At 38.3% G+C, this 16,132-nt stretch overlaps 1 protein-coding gene across 1 annotated transcript; it reads right to left on the bottom strand.

The window, feature by feature from the left end:
• Positions 1–3,053: 3,053 nt before the first annotated feature.
• On the bottom strand, positions 3,054–15,914 carry LOC110845901 (box A-binding factor). The gene is made up of 14 exons (XM_035848982.1): positions 14,944–15,914; positions 13,478–14,616; positions 10,363–10,928; positions 9,240–9,381; positions 8,271–8,434; positions 6,925–7,154; positions 6,759–6,799; positions 6,600–6,694; positions 6,468–6,499; positions 6,263–6,356; positions 5,638–5,713; positions 4,734–4,892; positions 4,395–4,641; positions 3,054–4,263 (listed from the first exon to the last, which is right to left on the bottom strand). Exons 1-14 carry the CDS (start codon positions 14,985–14,987, stop codon positions 4,119–4,121), a joined length of 3,174 nt encoding a protein of 1,057 aa, XP_035704875.1. The 5' UTR covers positions 14,988–15,914; the 3' UTR covers positions 3,054–4,118.
• Between the last annotated feature and the right edge of the window lie 218 nt (positions 15,915–16,132).

The raw sequence follows: 16,132 nt of genomic DNA, 5'->3' as shown, positions 1-16,132 counted from the left end.
ATTTCAAAATTTCTTGAATTAATATAAGATTTTATTGGTTTATTGAAAGTTAATTTAATACAATATGAGCTGGTCTCTTACTATTTAGTATCTGGAAGAAATTCCAATGACAACGCATTCTTTTGTATCATGTGCATCGGTCATTCATTCATTTTACTTTTGTATGAACGTTTCAATTTTACCATTATTTTGTACATATATAAGGAGAGAAGAATTGAATGTGAATTTGACGGTTGTTTGACTGAGCTGGCTGGATCATGGCGTTACTTGCTTATTACTCTTTTTGGACTGAAATCTATCCGACTTATTAAAGGAAGTAGACAATCGTGTCGTGGTAACCCTGCTTATTTCCTGAGCCTTTTCAACCTCCAACAAAATTGTCTATCTAAATAACTGGCAGATAAGCCACGTTCCATCTGGAAGTTCGTCTGCATGGCTGGGCAATGTGTCTGTGGGTCGTTTAGTCCGGTTGTAGTAAATTGGGGGAAAGATAGCCCACTTTTACCTCCATTCCGTATTACACAAAATGATAAAAATGTCATCAAACTGAAACTTGTTGTTCGTCCCCACAACCGACGGACGAATCTTTCCTTCATTTCTCTGTCTCTCCATTCTTGTTGAAGGCTGGATTAGGTTGAGCTTAGGCATATTTTAACGACGAGCTAATTACGAGGAGAAGTAGAGTAGAGCATGTAATATGTGGTCTAAGTTTCAGTGTCTCTGAATTTTATGGAGTCTGCGATATGAGTTGATTAAAAAAGAATTAATGATACCTCTCATTTTGTTTTTCTTCTTTTATTAGTAAAGCCTTTTTGTGACATAGCTACCCAGCTAGATGAGGCGTCTGTCGTGCTAACTAAAAGCTCCATTCTCATGATGGCACAGAAACATTTACATACATACCTCAAGGCTGAAATTAAATTATTAAACTGGCAGTGTAAAATTTACACTGTAAATATGAATTCGACATATTTGTTTTTATGAAATTATTTAAATGCCAGGTATGAGATCCGGTAGCAAGTAGTGCATTTGCCATTTAATCTCAAAACCAGACAGCGACAGGGAACAATAATAATAAGCTGTAGCAATATAAATAAAGCATAAATCTACGACGCAACTTGACAAAGATATTCACAATCTCGTACTAAATTAAATTAGATATTGCATGGAAATCTCTCACTGATCTCTAACCCACAGGTAGCCAGGATGTCCTAATTGGTCTAATTAAATTATTATACGGCTTTTTTATTCAATAAAATAAATGAACTCTGCTTACTCTGTGCTTTTGCAGCTCAATTATAATTAAGAATTTAACTGTTGCAACGAACCCACGAGTCGTTATTATTTTCCCATATTCTCCTCATTTAAAAGTTGAGTTGAGAGATAAACTCTGGTGCATACTCCGAGTAAGATAAGACTGCACAACTTGAGATGGGAGATAGTTAATTAATTAATTAAATTCGATGAGATCTAAACCGTACTGCTAAATTATCTCGGAGGTATTGAAGAAATATAATGCCAGGTAAAATTGCTAGGTAAAAACCTCGTGTTTCTTACTTACTTTGTGTTTTCCTTCAATGAAAGGAACGACCTGAAGATATACCAGACAAAGAAAGTCATTTTGATAACAGCACCTTGTTCAGAAGATGCAAAGTGAGATTAAATGACCATTAACTTTAAATTGATTAATTTTACATGGTAGACTTTTGCTTGCCTCTCATCCAACTTATATATGATTTCCTTTGGTTGGTTTCCCTCATTCTTGGTTTATCTTGGAAATTCACTGTTTATGCAGAGTTTTCATGGGCTGAAAGTATAACGAACTCCCTCCCGTCTCGTTCAAGTAATAACTTTAACCCTCAGCATGCATGGTAGAAATCTTGGCAATAAATCACAAAATTCAAAGTTCAAAACATCCGTGGTGGCTGCGTTAATAAATAAATGGTGGCAATGCATACTAACGAACAAGGTTTGATTGCCAGGCAAAGTTTGGTGGAAGAAACAGCGTGTAATCGAAATGGGATCAATCTGAGAAATTTTGCCTGCTCCTCTGCGCACTTTTTGGGTGTATATTTCTTCAATTTATCACATCAGTCGGAGGCTTAAATTTTACACAAGCATCTTCTGGACTCTCTTATCATTACGGCTTTATTACTTTCCTGATTGCAATCAACAAGACCCTAAAACGGACAGAGTAATTTGACTGTAAAGCTGTAAGCCACAAATATTATATGTACATGCATACATACAACTACGATGCTTCTACATGCATACAATGGACTATGGACATTAATAAGGTGAGCAATTGTTGGTGGGAGCGCAGGTGGGTAATAAAGAATATGTGTACATTTTTGGAATCCCCAGCCTTGTCTTGCGATTTTCACTAATGTTGCGTTGTGTTGAAGGCATTCCAATGTCAATCTTGGTGTCGGTATCTGCAGCTATTCAATTACTTCTGAGGAAGATATGATTAAAGTATTTTACAGCATCACACCTTCATAAACCTCGTCTCCAAATTACCAAGTTTTGTCTTAACTAATCTTTGCAATATCAAACTGTGATTTGATAACTTTTAGTTTTCATAATTTGTGAACCATTTTTTATTTATTTAAAAGTGTGAAAAGCAGGATAAGATGATACAAATTGGGTTGCATTGTATAAACAAAGTAAAGAGAATAGGACGAATTGTGTACCTATTTATATTAGGCACCCTCATTTATATTGCAAAACTTCTAGACTAGGCATTTCGGTACTGTGCCTCGCCGTAGTCATGCACCGTCACAATTAATTAATGCACCGTCAACTGTTACTCACAATCAATGGACCGTAAACCGTATCAGTTTCGGCAGTTAAATATTTTCAGTAAATATCAGTTTTTTTGCTAATGGCTGAAACAAATTATGAATTATGCATAAATTGGGTGACCCTTTTTGTTAGATTCTTACAATGATGCAAAATGGGAAGCAAATATTTGTGGGTTGCAAGTACATGCGTATTATGCATAATGTCTGCAGAGGAATGAAATTGGGGATGCAAGACCAAACACAATCAAACCAGATACCAACAAAATGTTTATTACAAACTGAGTCCCTGGAGTGTGAAGCACGTATCATGTTTACAAATGCATAAACGACCCTTCCATTAACATTTGAATGTAATTTAGTGACCACATAGAGCATCACACAAAGGGAAAAGTCACAACAGCCATAAACGACGATGACGACCCACCCACCAGCCAGTGAGTCAGTATGGGAACCACATCTCGTTAACCATGAGAAATACACTTATCCGACACATCAGCTATTATAAGTTTAGCATGTTGGTGGTTAATAATTACATGGGAATGAAGGCACTGGCGAATAACGACCCATTACCTCTAATAGGAGGCAACTGTCTATTTGACTCTATTTGTACTCTTTTACAAATGTGTAATTATTATCATTACCAATATTTCAACAAAATCGAACATACTTCTACATGCATGCTTACACATCGTCATAATATTTATGATACTCTACTTGATACAATTTAACTATAGATTTATATAGTAGTCTGGTACACGGGATAAAATATATCATTCTTCTTTCTTGCTGTGTCCGACAAGTTAATTAATTTTTTAAAGTTTGATTACATGTTCCTGCAACACTGTTGAGTTTTCGTCGGTTGTTGATGAGGTGTCAAAAACTTTGAATTATTACTCATAACATAATTTTGCACATCAGCAGAAAAGAAACACACTGCTGAGCTGCCAAGATTTCAATAAATTATTATTTTTTACAACTATCTACAAGCTGCTCGCTGTACATATTTGGACACCACTCTTGGTTGTTCCATGCATACTTTTTATTTATTGTTATTACTTGACTGATAAGAAAATAACGACGGCTTGTAAACATCTTTAAAATATTCTACTTTCCTATTAAATAATTTTCTCCCATTCATCTCCTTTAACATACTCACGTTCTTTTGTGAACCACAAAAGAACGACACTTATTATATTAGCAATAAGGACTATGAAGAATAAGTTGTACATTTTGGATCATTATGCTAAGTGAAATAGAGAAAATACACAAATAATTAAAAATTTGTCGTCCCACTATTGCAAGAGAGCAATCTGATTAGTCATTGTTCTGGTGGCCAGACTCGTGTTGGACAGAAACGGAGATCAAGTCAGAATTTGCTTGAATTCTGCTCATCAGTCCACCCTCGTCGCCCTCAGGAATTCTCAAGGCTGTGGGTCCATGTCCTTCAATTCCTACCATACTGGAATCAGACGAGGAAAGAGTGAAATCAGCATAACAATTTATTGGATGGTAGCCAAACTTGTTTGGTAAGATGGGCTTAATAACTATACATATTTTGTGGTGAGTGGGCACATACTGTGGATTACTTACTTTTGGATATGGCGAACAAACATGGCGTTTTGAATGTTTTGGGAGTCATTGTGAGAGTGAGGATGAGATTGGGGGTGATGATTCCCATGATTGCTTGGAGCTCCGTAGTAAGATCCGTTTGGCATACTTGGTAGCGGTGAGTGGCCCATGATGGATTGACCACCGCCACCACTTCGCAAATTCTGCTCAATTAATGCCCCTCCACCGGAAGACCCCATGTGATTTGTCAATTTGAGTGCTCCAGATTCTGAGTACACAGCAATGGTGTAATTTTAAAAATAAAATGCACGTGAGGCAGTGATTTAGCATGGGATATGAATGTACACATGGGTCACTTACTGGTGTGGTGGGGCGGAGGAGATTGTTGGTGATGGTGTGTTAAAGCAGAGTGGAGCATGTGGTTGATTCCATTGGCGGAAGTGATGACTGGAAAAGGTTTCTTATCTGAGGGACTTGATACTTGATGTTGTTGAATTGACGGGGCCATAGATGCAGGACCTGTAATTTACTTTAATTTTAGGCTAGTTTTTGCATTATTATTTTTGCCAACAGCGTTGAATTCTCCTGAAACTACGTTTTGGTTATATATATTAAATTTCTCGAATCTTGAGAAACAATGCAAGTTTTTACCTAATTTCATTACTTTTATCGTGCATATTTATAAGAACAACTTCCGAATTATGACTATTTTCCCATTCTGAACTCAATTTTGAAAATTCTCTAACCTTCGGTTCATCTTCTTACATTGACCGAGTTGTTCGCTTGGTATCTAATTTTTTAACTATTGATTTCCTAAACAGTCATCAAATCAACATGACCGTCCACAAGCACAATTTACACAATTTAATGTTAATGCAACTTAGGATTAGATACGTGTGCTTAAATGTCTCAATCTGCCTCAATTATTTCATCTCGGATCCAAGATTTACCTTGAAAAGAGCGTCATGAATAAGGTATGAACAGTGGGGAGAAGGAGATTTCGGACAACACACAAAAACCATATTTATTCATTATTTCAAATTTAAGAAGCGTGCTTATGGCCTATGGGACACCTCAAAGAAGTTTAATCCAATTGGGCTAAGCTTGTACAAGTGATCGCATCAAACGAAACATCATCATCAGCATCCTCAGGGCAGCCCAAAGTAATAAATCATATGCAATAGTCAGATGACGAGCGATTTATATTTATATGTTCCTAACGTATAAAAATTCTACCTTTCTTTTGTATAAGCAAAACACTTACCCATAGACGCAGGACTCTTTGGTTTACGCTTTCTGGTCTGAATTCCATCTTTTTTCATTGTCTTTGGACGAGAGACCTGTTTCATTAAAAACATAATTGAGTAACCACATGCATTAATCGAGCACATGGAGTGTACAGTTTATGTGTTTAAAGCATGTGGAATGTCAATACATATTTTGCAGAAGATCGCACAAAGAAAATTGAATCCATCAAATAATTGGCTTGCGACTACTTGGGGTCTGGTCTAATAGACGGAAAAAAATTGGGAATTGCTAAGTGCACCCGGCCGTTAAGATAAGGACATGGGGAAAGAAATAGAAACTTTTTCCAGAGCAACTTATTTGTAGCCAGAAAGTCTGCAGACTAAACATTAATAATAACTCTGAGAGCTGGGCGCTCCATAAAGGAAACGAACAGAATGGTAAAAAACGGAGGGGTTTGATTGGGAAACGTGTAATAAAGTATCTCAATTTCTCAACATGGAACGCAGTCATGCAACCTCAGAGGAAGGTCTGAGCTATGAAAATGGAAACTTCGAAATGTTTTTTTCTTTGAGTTTTCTTTGCTTTTTGGCTGTAACTTTTTAGAAAGGTAGCGTATGTATGTAGAATCATGTGAATCTTACCCCGTGCAGCTTAAAGTACAATCCACATGCATTACAAACAGGGTCGCCTTGATTATTTCTTCTCCATAGCGTAGTCGTGGTCGTGTCGCAATTGCTGTTTCACGTACAAATAAATTTATTAGGTTGTTCATTGTAGTCTGACTACATTTGACTACATTGTCCAGTTCCACGTCCCTTTTAGGTAATCAATTATTTAGAAACATACCTGCAACTCATCCCTTGTCTCCTGCTTGTGCCCTGTGCGCATGAAATTAATTTTTTGTAAAGATTTGAAATGCCCCTTGACAAATTAGTATTTACGCCATGTGGGTAAGCAACCAATTTGTTTGGGACTCACCGCAGCAGACACCCGTTTAGCCTGATTTCTATTAAGAGGTCGATTGACACCATTTGTCCGTGTGTATAATCCGCAAGCGTTGCACAGGTAGTGTCCTGAAAATAAAATTTGTAACATGTATAAATATTCGGTGAAATTCGCAAGAAGATTACGACATACCTGATTCATCTCTCCTCCAAAGGGGTGTGGCATGCGAGCCGCTATAAGTAATCATTTTATGAGATTAAACCTTTGACTGACTCGTATTGCAAGTTAATTAATTGCTTAAATGCGAATTGTTAAATCAATTTTTTAAAAAGCTTAGCATATTTCCCTTCGAACTCACCAGTTGCAGCATTCTTTAGGATCAAAATCATCGGCCCACTGTCCACCACCCCCACCGCCTAAATGTCCAAGTTGGGCGTTGTACCCTTCAAAGTGAGCATACTGACTTGCTGCAAGGAGTTGCTCCGTGGTTTGGTGAACCTGTTGAGGCCCTGGTAGCATTTGACCTCCGTTATGATGTGCTGGGGGTGATACGTTTCCATAATGTTCTGAAGAATGGTGATTCCATCCCTAATTTTTCAAATCATTAATTGTCGCTTATTTTTAAGTTGTAGTTTTAATATTAAATATTTCTCAAGTTGTCAAAAGTGAGGACAAAACTAAGGACTGCATATAATAAATAGGATAGATAACCCAAGTATGATATTCAGGTAATACTTATATTACAACCTAACGTAGATCCAAACCAAGAGAAATGTTTTAATTTTTAGTTCAAGCGCAAAAATAAATATACTTAAGAAATAAGTTCCATGTGCAAACAAGTTAAGATCATCGCATGCCGAAGAAACGGTACAAATACATACGCGGTCCATAGTGTGATGATGTTACAAACGTCATAAAAAGCTTATCGGTCAAATTCACACCAGTGAATATTTACCACAATTCCAATCTTTGTACTCTCAGTTATCATCCAACAACAAACTCATCCTATCCCAAAGCAAGACGATTTTTATGCAGGAATGATAAGACATTCCGTTAGTTTTGTCTTTGCAAATTAGGGTTTTTTTTACTAGCACACTAGCGGAGAAAATGATTGGTTATCCGGTACTTTAGATAAGCTGTTGTGTCGCTAGTTTGCAAATAAGCGGAATTACATAGTTTTATTATTAATAATGAAGTACAATTTGAAAACTAGCAATATTAATTATGAGAAATAAATTGAGATATTCCTCCCTCTTGTCAAGATTCAAGACACCTTGAATTACACATTTATCATGTAGCTTATTATCTATTTCACCGTATTCCAGGATATTTGAGATTCTAATTCTATGCATAGATGAATCCCACAATATCCCAGCCAAGGTTTGGTGATATGTAGTTGTGTAAGAGGCGTCATCTTAGGAGAGGCTTATTCAGGGTGTGGAGTGAGTAACTTGAGACAAAATGTTGACATACGTAGTTATATGTGTGGTAGAGCATACTACTGAATCGACGACGACGATGAGCACATGTATGTAACTACCAAGAAGGAGCACCAGATTACACATCCGATAACATATTACGACAAGTAATTAGTTGATTATCTCGAAATGAACAGACAGACGCAATGTGGAGGACATTGCATGGGTGACTTGCGTCTGGAAACTTAAGGGAACAGGGACTTAAGTGGTGTTCTGTATTATTTACCTCAGCCCGACCATTTGAGGCGGATGAATTATTATAGTATCCACTGGGTCCATTCAACTGTTGGTGTTGCTGTTGATGCTGATGTTGGTTGAAATTTCCACTTCCTTGAGATGGAGAACTCACGTAGCCGTAGTATCCCTTGCTGTTATCTTTATCGCTTATCCCTACATCCACAACACACAAAAAATAAAATCCAAAAAGTTACTCCAACTTATTATTGACATAATATCCGGATCGAGCAATGTCAACTTTAGGCAGGCATGAGAGGGAAATGGAATTGAGCATAACATGACCATAAAAGTCGGTGCTTCCACGTCTTTTCTGCAATTCAAATACACACATAATGCGTGTGTACATATATTTACTGTGCAGTAGTTGGGAATTAGGAATATGTTGCGTATACTCAGAACAGTTTAATGACGGAATAATTATGTTTTACTCAAATTACTTGGAAAATATTGCATACGGCACTCCGAACTTTTATAATCTCAGCCTAGCCAGAGTCGTAAGCTAATGAGAAATTCAGGAGAAAAGGGAAAATGCTTTCACGCAACATCATAGTCTCCATAAATTTCTTCTCTCAAAGTGATGTATAAGTTATGCTAAAAGCTTGAGCCTATTGCTGATAGTGGGTCTACGCAGCCAAGTGAGCCACTTAAAACCTCACATTAATTTGATCCATTGATTGAGTCCTGTGAATATAAGTGCACATCACAAAAGTCTCGCACTTGCGGCTCAAAAACAATGCCATTGTCAATTATGTACTAGGCTTCTATTGGTTGTGGCTCATGGCCAAGCTCATGAGTGAATATATAAGTGAGGATTCTTGATGATAAAGTTACAGTCTGCTGTCTGATGTCTAATGGCACATTGGTTCATTTTAGTTGGCAGATATCGGGAGCAATAAATGAGAGAAAGGCTGAGATTTAATGAGTGGGGTAAAAAAAACCTTCTTGGCCTTCTGCTTACCTAATGGGGCATAGTTCTGGTCCGAGTCTCCTCCGGCACCTGGGCGGCTGGCGTAGTAGATAGCGGACGAAGGAACGCCACCACTTTTATACGGCGATGGCTCCAGCCCTGAGTGTCCTCCTCCCTCACTCCCCACATACTCCTGCCAATAGAAAAGATAACTTTGATCCCAAATTTAGATCACCTATGTCTCCCTCAAACTCTACGCAACGTGGACCAAATTGAGGAAATTGGATATGTATGTGGTCATGTACAGACGCACATATGCCCGCACTCAACACGTCCTCCAACAAAAATTTGACAGAGATTTAAGGTACGTCGCACAACTTGTAACCAATAATGATGAATTGAAACTCGTTAGTTCACGTACCGATTTGATCAATATTATTTTGTCAAGATGATCTATCATCACTATCACGCGTCGAACTAGACAATTCACTGTTTATTATCCAGTTTGCAGCATACTTATTCAAGTAGTGCAAATGCAGATTCCAATTTTTATTAACTTTGTACTTTTATTAACTATTGTTTCACGAGTCTTGTTCAACGAATAAATTATTGTGGATGGATTTGAACGGAATTTGTAAAAAAGTTGTTATCAGTCCTTTTGACACTGACATGGAATGAAATTTGTAATTTAAGTTGAGCAAAAAGCCATCACAAAACCAAGGATATTTTTTTGTCAATTGGCTTAATATGGAAACTCAAGAGTCCGATAATACGCTGGGCACCGCATCCGATGATGCGATACAAATCATAACCGTCATCATAACTGCATAATATTATAATATGCCTATTTTAGCTTTATATTTACTGAATCGCATCTGTTGTTAAGTTTTCAGGCGATTGCTGGCCAGCATAAACAAACATTCGCATTAGTTGTGAAAGTTGAGAGATAAAGGAAACGTTGTAAAATAAAATTGATGAAAAATATAATTTTGACATGTAATCCCATGATGCATAATAAATAAACGTATGTGTTGATAACTGAGGATGAGTGGGAGAGATACTCGAATGGAGTGTGAAAAGCAAACAGATTCATATTAACTCTGATTGATAACGGAATTTTTGAGCCCGGACGGGGGGACGAGGGGGGATCAGATTGACGTAATTGAGTTCTTACCTGTTGTTGTCTCCCAGTTTGGTATGGATAGCGAATTGGGGGTGGAGGCGACGAATTGTTGTAATTGTTGCCACCGTTGGAGGAAGAATTTCCACCACTCGACTGGTGTTCCCCATTAGCCTGGTTCTGGTTTGAATTGCCATTTGCATACGGCGGAGGGGAGTGGTTGAGGTAATTTCCCCCCACGGCCGCAATGGCTTGAGCAATCGGAATGGCTTTATCGGTCAAGGAAGAATGCATCAATGTTCCCCGATTTTGCTCATTGGGGTGAGGTGGTGGTGTACCATAAGATAGGTGTTGTAGACTGTGGTTATTGTTGCTATTGTGATGATGAGAGCTACTACTCTGATGGGCTAAAGAGGCAAGAACACTCAAGTTGCTTTGTTCACGGGATTGTGAATGTCCTCCGATGGAAGTCGGAGCCACGCCAACTTCGTGAATTGAGACGGAAGCAGTTTGGTAAATTTGACGAGAAGAAGAATTTCCGTTGTTGATATTTTGGCCTATGGGATCCTCGTACTCTTTTTTGATAAAGCTGGACGTAGGAACATCATCTGGGTTTGAATCTAGTAAAATTAGGAAATTTTGAACTCAGACTTATTATGTACGTTACCCATTCGACATACAATTTGACGCAAAAATACAGAATAGTACAGACAAATACGTACGTATACTGATTGACAGGATTAAAAGTAAGCAGTAATAGTATCTACAAGTAGGAAGCCCAAAAAGTTTGACATGATAGGCGTGGTAGCAACATCCATAACACAAATGACCACAATTTAAACAAGACAGGTTATGTACGAAAGTGTGTGTGGGCGCTAACCAACCAACAATAACAACTGTTTTTTGAAACATGACGGCAGAATTAGTCCCGCAGACTGCTACTAAATACTACCAACGCCACTTCTTCCTACTCTCATCTCTCACCTGCATTCTTTTCTCCATCACGACCAAAGAAGTTGGCCCAAGAATTTCATGTTCCACATTCATCGCGAAAGGGGACATGGGATTGGAATTGACCAGACGACGTCTTTGCATTCCCAATGCCCAAGATGGAATTCTAATGTTAGCTGACGATCTCGGAGTGAAAAAAGTCATCAACTACTCACCTCCTCCAACTGAACAGGTGAGTTTTTTTTCAAGAACTTGATCATTCATGTGACTCTTTCTTGCTGAGACTGTCTCCATTTCATCCGTCAGTCTCGTCGTCTCTCTCTATTCGCCTCCTAACCATGTCGTCGTCTCAAAGTCCAGTCAGGAAAAGTGCTGTACACTGCTACACGCACAATAAAGTGCTCTCATCAAATACTGCCAACATATTGTGTAAAGTTAGCCATCCCAACAAACAGCTCTCTCTTCTCTCTCATAAGAAAAGAAACAAAGGTTACGACTTGAAGTACATCAAACGATTAACCCTCCATATACACCAAGTATACATTCAATGGAATCTCGGGAATTCAAATGTGGAATTTCGTCAATTAGTTGGATGCATACTGTTGATGCATCAGTATGGCTTGAAGTAAGACTTCTTCTTCTGCTGAGTAATCAGAGAGATTTGAATGAGAAATGATGATGTTGATCTATGTACGTCGGAGAATATGGGAACACCTAACGTATACATAGCTGTAGAATTGTCCAACAAAAAGTATTACTGAAATGGACTTCGTTTCGCATTTAAACTAGTGAACTACGTGCATTCACGAGGTAATACAAAAAGTGACCACTGAGGTTAAGATCCCGAATGCATAATGTAAATACCTGAACCATTAAAATGAATACATAACGCATAAAATTACTCCTAAATTGGCAAAAATCTCATAAAGCCAATTACTCAAATATTGTTTATTGAGCCATTAAAAAGGGCTATGAATTCTGAGAGTTTTGAACCCCGAGAGTCGACACGTATGTAAACAGAAGACTTTCGAGTTGACGATGTGAACAAACATTTCAATATTTCAATGCCAAACCAAGCTCCAAACTCGAGCTGTCACACACACAACGCTTTTATCACCAAATTAACAAATGGCTTCTTCAAAAAGTTGCGTTCACTCATGACGATAGAAGAAAACCAAGAAAACGCGTGGAGCGAGGGAACCGTGCATTCGCCATGAGAAATTATTATTGATCTGTTTTATTCACTCCCCTCCCAACTTTGGCATCCATTTTATCCTCCATACCTATTTACGTACGTATGTCCCAGCACGGCACACGACCAACCTCTTCCTATCAAATTGCGTGCTGAAAAAGCTGTCCAGCTCCAGCCAGCAGCGTTGAAGAAAATAATTGGAAAATGGGAATGAACGCTATTTTGTGTGATGGTGGTGGAGATAAAAAGTAAAAGTATAATAATAATGCAACAGCAAACAAAAATTTGAACTAAAAGGCTCGCCCTTTACTATACACACACATGAATATGCACGTCGTCGTTGGAGTTATTCTCGTCTCATGTTACTCGTCGTCACCAATTTTACTTTTAGCTGCACTTGTGACGGAGATGGTTAATGGCAGATGAAAATGAAATGTTTAATAACTAACACAACAGACCTTGACTAAGTTTACTGGGACGGTATTTTAGAATGTTTGACTTCCTCGAGGTTCCGGCTCGTCAGAGAGAATGAATCTCCAAATTTATTTGGAAAACTAACAAATGACGAATTATTCACTGTACACATGGATGGCTTTCAGTTAGAAATGAAAAATTATGTCAAGTTGTAATGAAAGTAGCATTTTACCCCACTCTTGAGAAATCTTAAAACGGTCCAATTTTATAGAAAATACGGCATAGTACAGAACTTGTATGACGATTTAAAAAAATCTAAGCAGATTTTCAAAAGTAGACGACTATGCATGTGTAGTAAAATGTAATAATAAATATAATAGTGATACTACGGTTCGTATCACCAAAACAATTTTATCTTCCCATGTGTCTCACCATGCACCATTTTTTCGAGCTGCATTGATAATGATAAAAAGCATTTATCGTTCATAATCATGCCTTCCCATGCAAAACATACAAACTAATCTGCTCAACAAAAAGCAAGACCACTTATCGTCTTTTGCACAAACACAACAAACAAAAACATGGACTATCTCTAGCACCCGAATTCCTTACGTTTGTCTTGATTAGGTCCCATGTGCTGCTGTTGGTGTTGGGCCGTAGTGTAATGAATGACCCCCCTGGGTTGCTGCTGCTGCTGATGGTGCTGCAACGTGGACAAATTGACGGTTGGGAGGCTGTCAGGATGATGCGCTCCGCCAACCAGCTTTCCCGTCTTATTGATATGATTGTAATTCAGATTAATCACGTTGTTGTTATTGTTGACCGTTGGCGAAGTTCTCACTCCTTCAACAGGACTTTGTTGTCGCAGATTGGTGCTGTTGGCTTCGAGAATGTGTGACGGATCTTGAGCCTTGGATAATTGCTGCTGAATTGTATTGATTTCTTGATGTTGCTCAGATTCTGTGTGATTAGGATGATGATAGTGAGCCACCTCTGACGAATGGTCTGATGCAGGTGTTGCAATTGAGATGTTGGAAATTGGCACTTTATGTGGAGCCATGTTCGCGACGTTGTAACTGGGATCGGAATTGGAATGATTTTCACCACCTTCAGTGTCACCACTATTACTACCAGAATGTGTTTCTGTATCATCATCTTCATTATCGTTGTCATCATCATCATCGCCATCCTGAGGTGGTGGCCGGAGCGGTGGGGGTACGTCACTTCCATTTCCTCCCACCAACGAAGATTCTGAAGCTTCCGGTTCCGCTTCCCTTCGTGGATTGTTCGTGGTGGCGACGTTCACTTCTGCAGCATCTTTGAGCTGAATCAACGGCTTTGGTTGCGAAGCGGAATTCATATCAGCATCCTCAGAAAGAGAGGTGGCTTTGTCACCTTGTTCATTACCAAATCTTTGGGAGCTAAGATCGGTTTGTTCAATATCAGACATTTCGCAATCTTCTTGCTGTTTACTTATCGTGGAATCGCCCATCTGTTTGTTGAATTTGTTGTAATCCTGTTGTAGGGTGGAGTCGGTGATGTTTTGCTGGTCGAAATGCGGTGGCAGGGACGGTGAAGTTCGGTTTTCTAGAGGAGTTTCGTCTTGAGACGACATTTCAACGTCACTTGCTGCCTCCTCGCAGATTCGAATGTGAGCCAAATCCTCGTTACGGGATTCTTTCATTTTCCTAAGAATTTCGGATTTTTGTTGCACTTGTGGGGCTTCCATCACCATTATGAATACGATTAACCTAAATTGATTTTAATGTTCAAACGTTGAAAATGATATGAACGAGTACTCCAGATTAGTATCGCCTGTCGTGAAATTTTGGAAAAATCAAACTTAAAAAAACTAGGTAATTTTATTTTATTAAAATTTGCCACTTTTCACCAGCTAAAAAATAACACAATGTGCATCTGATTGATACTAAACTGATAATATGTCATATCTCTTCAACCAAACTGGACCAAAATGGCCAACCCAGGCTGAGAATGAACCAATGCTTTACACAATACCCTGAATGCAGAGATGTTCCATTGAGCTGAGCAAATACAAACTGTTTTTATGAAAGATTTACCTGTGATGGAGCTTATCGGCGGAGAGCGAGAACTCATTTCTCATCTCCACCTATGTATTTCTGCTTTGTGGACTTGTGAATTGGATTGCACAAGATAACAAGACAAGTTTTGATAAGCTCAGCGAGGAAAACAGGGGAAACAAATAACGTTCCAGTTAGCCAATGTCTATATGCAAATGCGTAATTCTGTGGCGAACCTAACTGTTTTGTCATGGGTGTGTGTCGCCGAGCATTATCTGGAATACACATAAATGTCACGCTCGAGCTATGGTTTTGAGAGACTAGACTTTTCAATTATATTATTTCTGACAAGTAATTACTTTCTTTATAAGTGAGATGAAAAGAGGACTGACTACCTGTGCAACATATATTTTAGCAGAAAGCAATTTGGCATTCTTTTTGGTTTTGTTTAACTTGAAACGCATACTCATATTCCACATACCATTATTACAATAATCCACATATATTTAATTCATTCGTATATGAATGACTGCCAAAATTATGCCAAGACTTTTATGCTCTTGGATTAAGCATTTAAAGTACAGAGAGCCGGATTCATCTATTTGCTCAGCGGGTCGGGTCAGCCTAGCACGGATGCTGCATTATGTGAACGACGATGTAATTTCCATGCAAAGAAATAAAACAGCAGAGCCGACGACTGAAGAAGAAGACTCATGAATCTGAGGTGAGGTTGGAGGTGAGAGTGAGTGAGAGTACTATTTGTCTATCCCCAACAAGAGTTTCCTCCAGTACTTTTTAATATCTAATAACCAACTAAACCAGAGGCTCCAAGGTCGTCAACAAATATATTAATTTTGTATAAATGTGTAATCAACAATCACAGCGGAAGATGATTTTTTGGCTGGTGGTTTAAAAATTGCATGCAGTAAAAAGAACTTGTATCCACAGCAGATTTGCATAATATGCGATTGTCGACTGGGCCAAGATTAGAAGGTTAAGAGGGGTCGAACTGTCCTACCACAACGAACCACTGCAGAATACAATCTGTATTACTACTGCACGTCACATCGGTTTGTCTCGATGATGCATAAAGACAAAACTCATAAACAAAGATAATTTTGTACAGCTATCTGGCTCTGATTAAAGTCGATAAGAAAATCCGAAATTTGTAGAAAAGCATTCTACACATGGGATTTTATGAATGAACGTAAGCATGAGATACGATACG

This window comes from Folsomia candida, unplaced genomic scaffold (genome assembly GCF_002217175.1).
Source record: "Folsomia candida strain VU population unplaced genomic scaffold, ASM221717v1 Fcan01_Sc003, whole genome shotgun sequence".
NCBI classification, from domain to species: domain Eukaryota; kingdom Metazoa; phylum Arthropoda; class Collembola; order Entomobryomorpha; family Isotomidae; genus Folsomia; species Folsomia candida.
The sequence above is the reverse complement of the archived record's forward strand: the minus strand, read 5'-3'. Positions and strand labels throughout refer to the sequence as shown.

Coding starts and splice junctions, on each gene's coding strand:
- LOC110845901 (XM_035848982.1), bottom strand. CDS start 14,987: ATGAGAAATGAGTTCTCGCTCTCCGCCGATAAGCTCCATCACAG. Junction 4,642..4,733: donor TCCTCCGCCCCACCACACCA/GTAAGTGACCCA, acceptor CTGTGTACTCAG/AATCTGGAGCACTCAAATTG. Junction 4,264..4,394: donor TTTGTTCGCCATATCCAAAA/GTAAGTAATCCA, acceptor GTCTGATTCCAG/TATGGTAGGAATTGAAGGAC.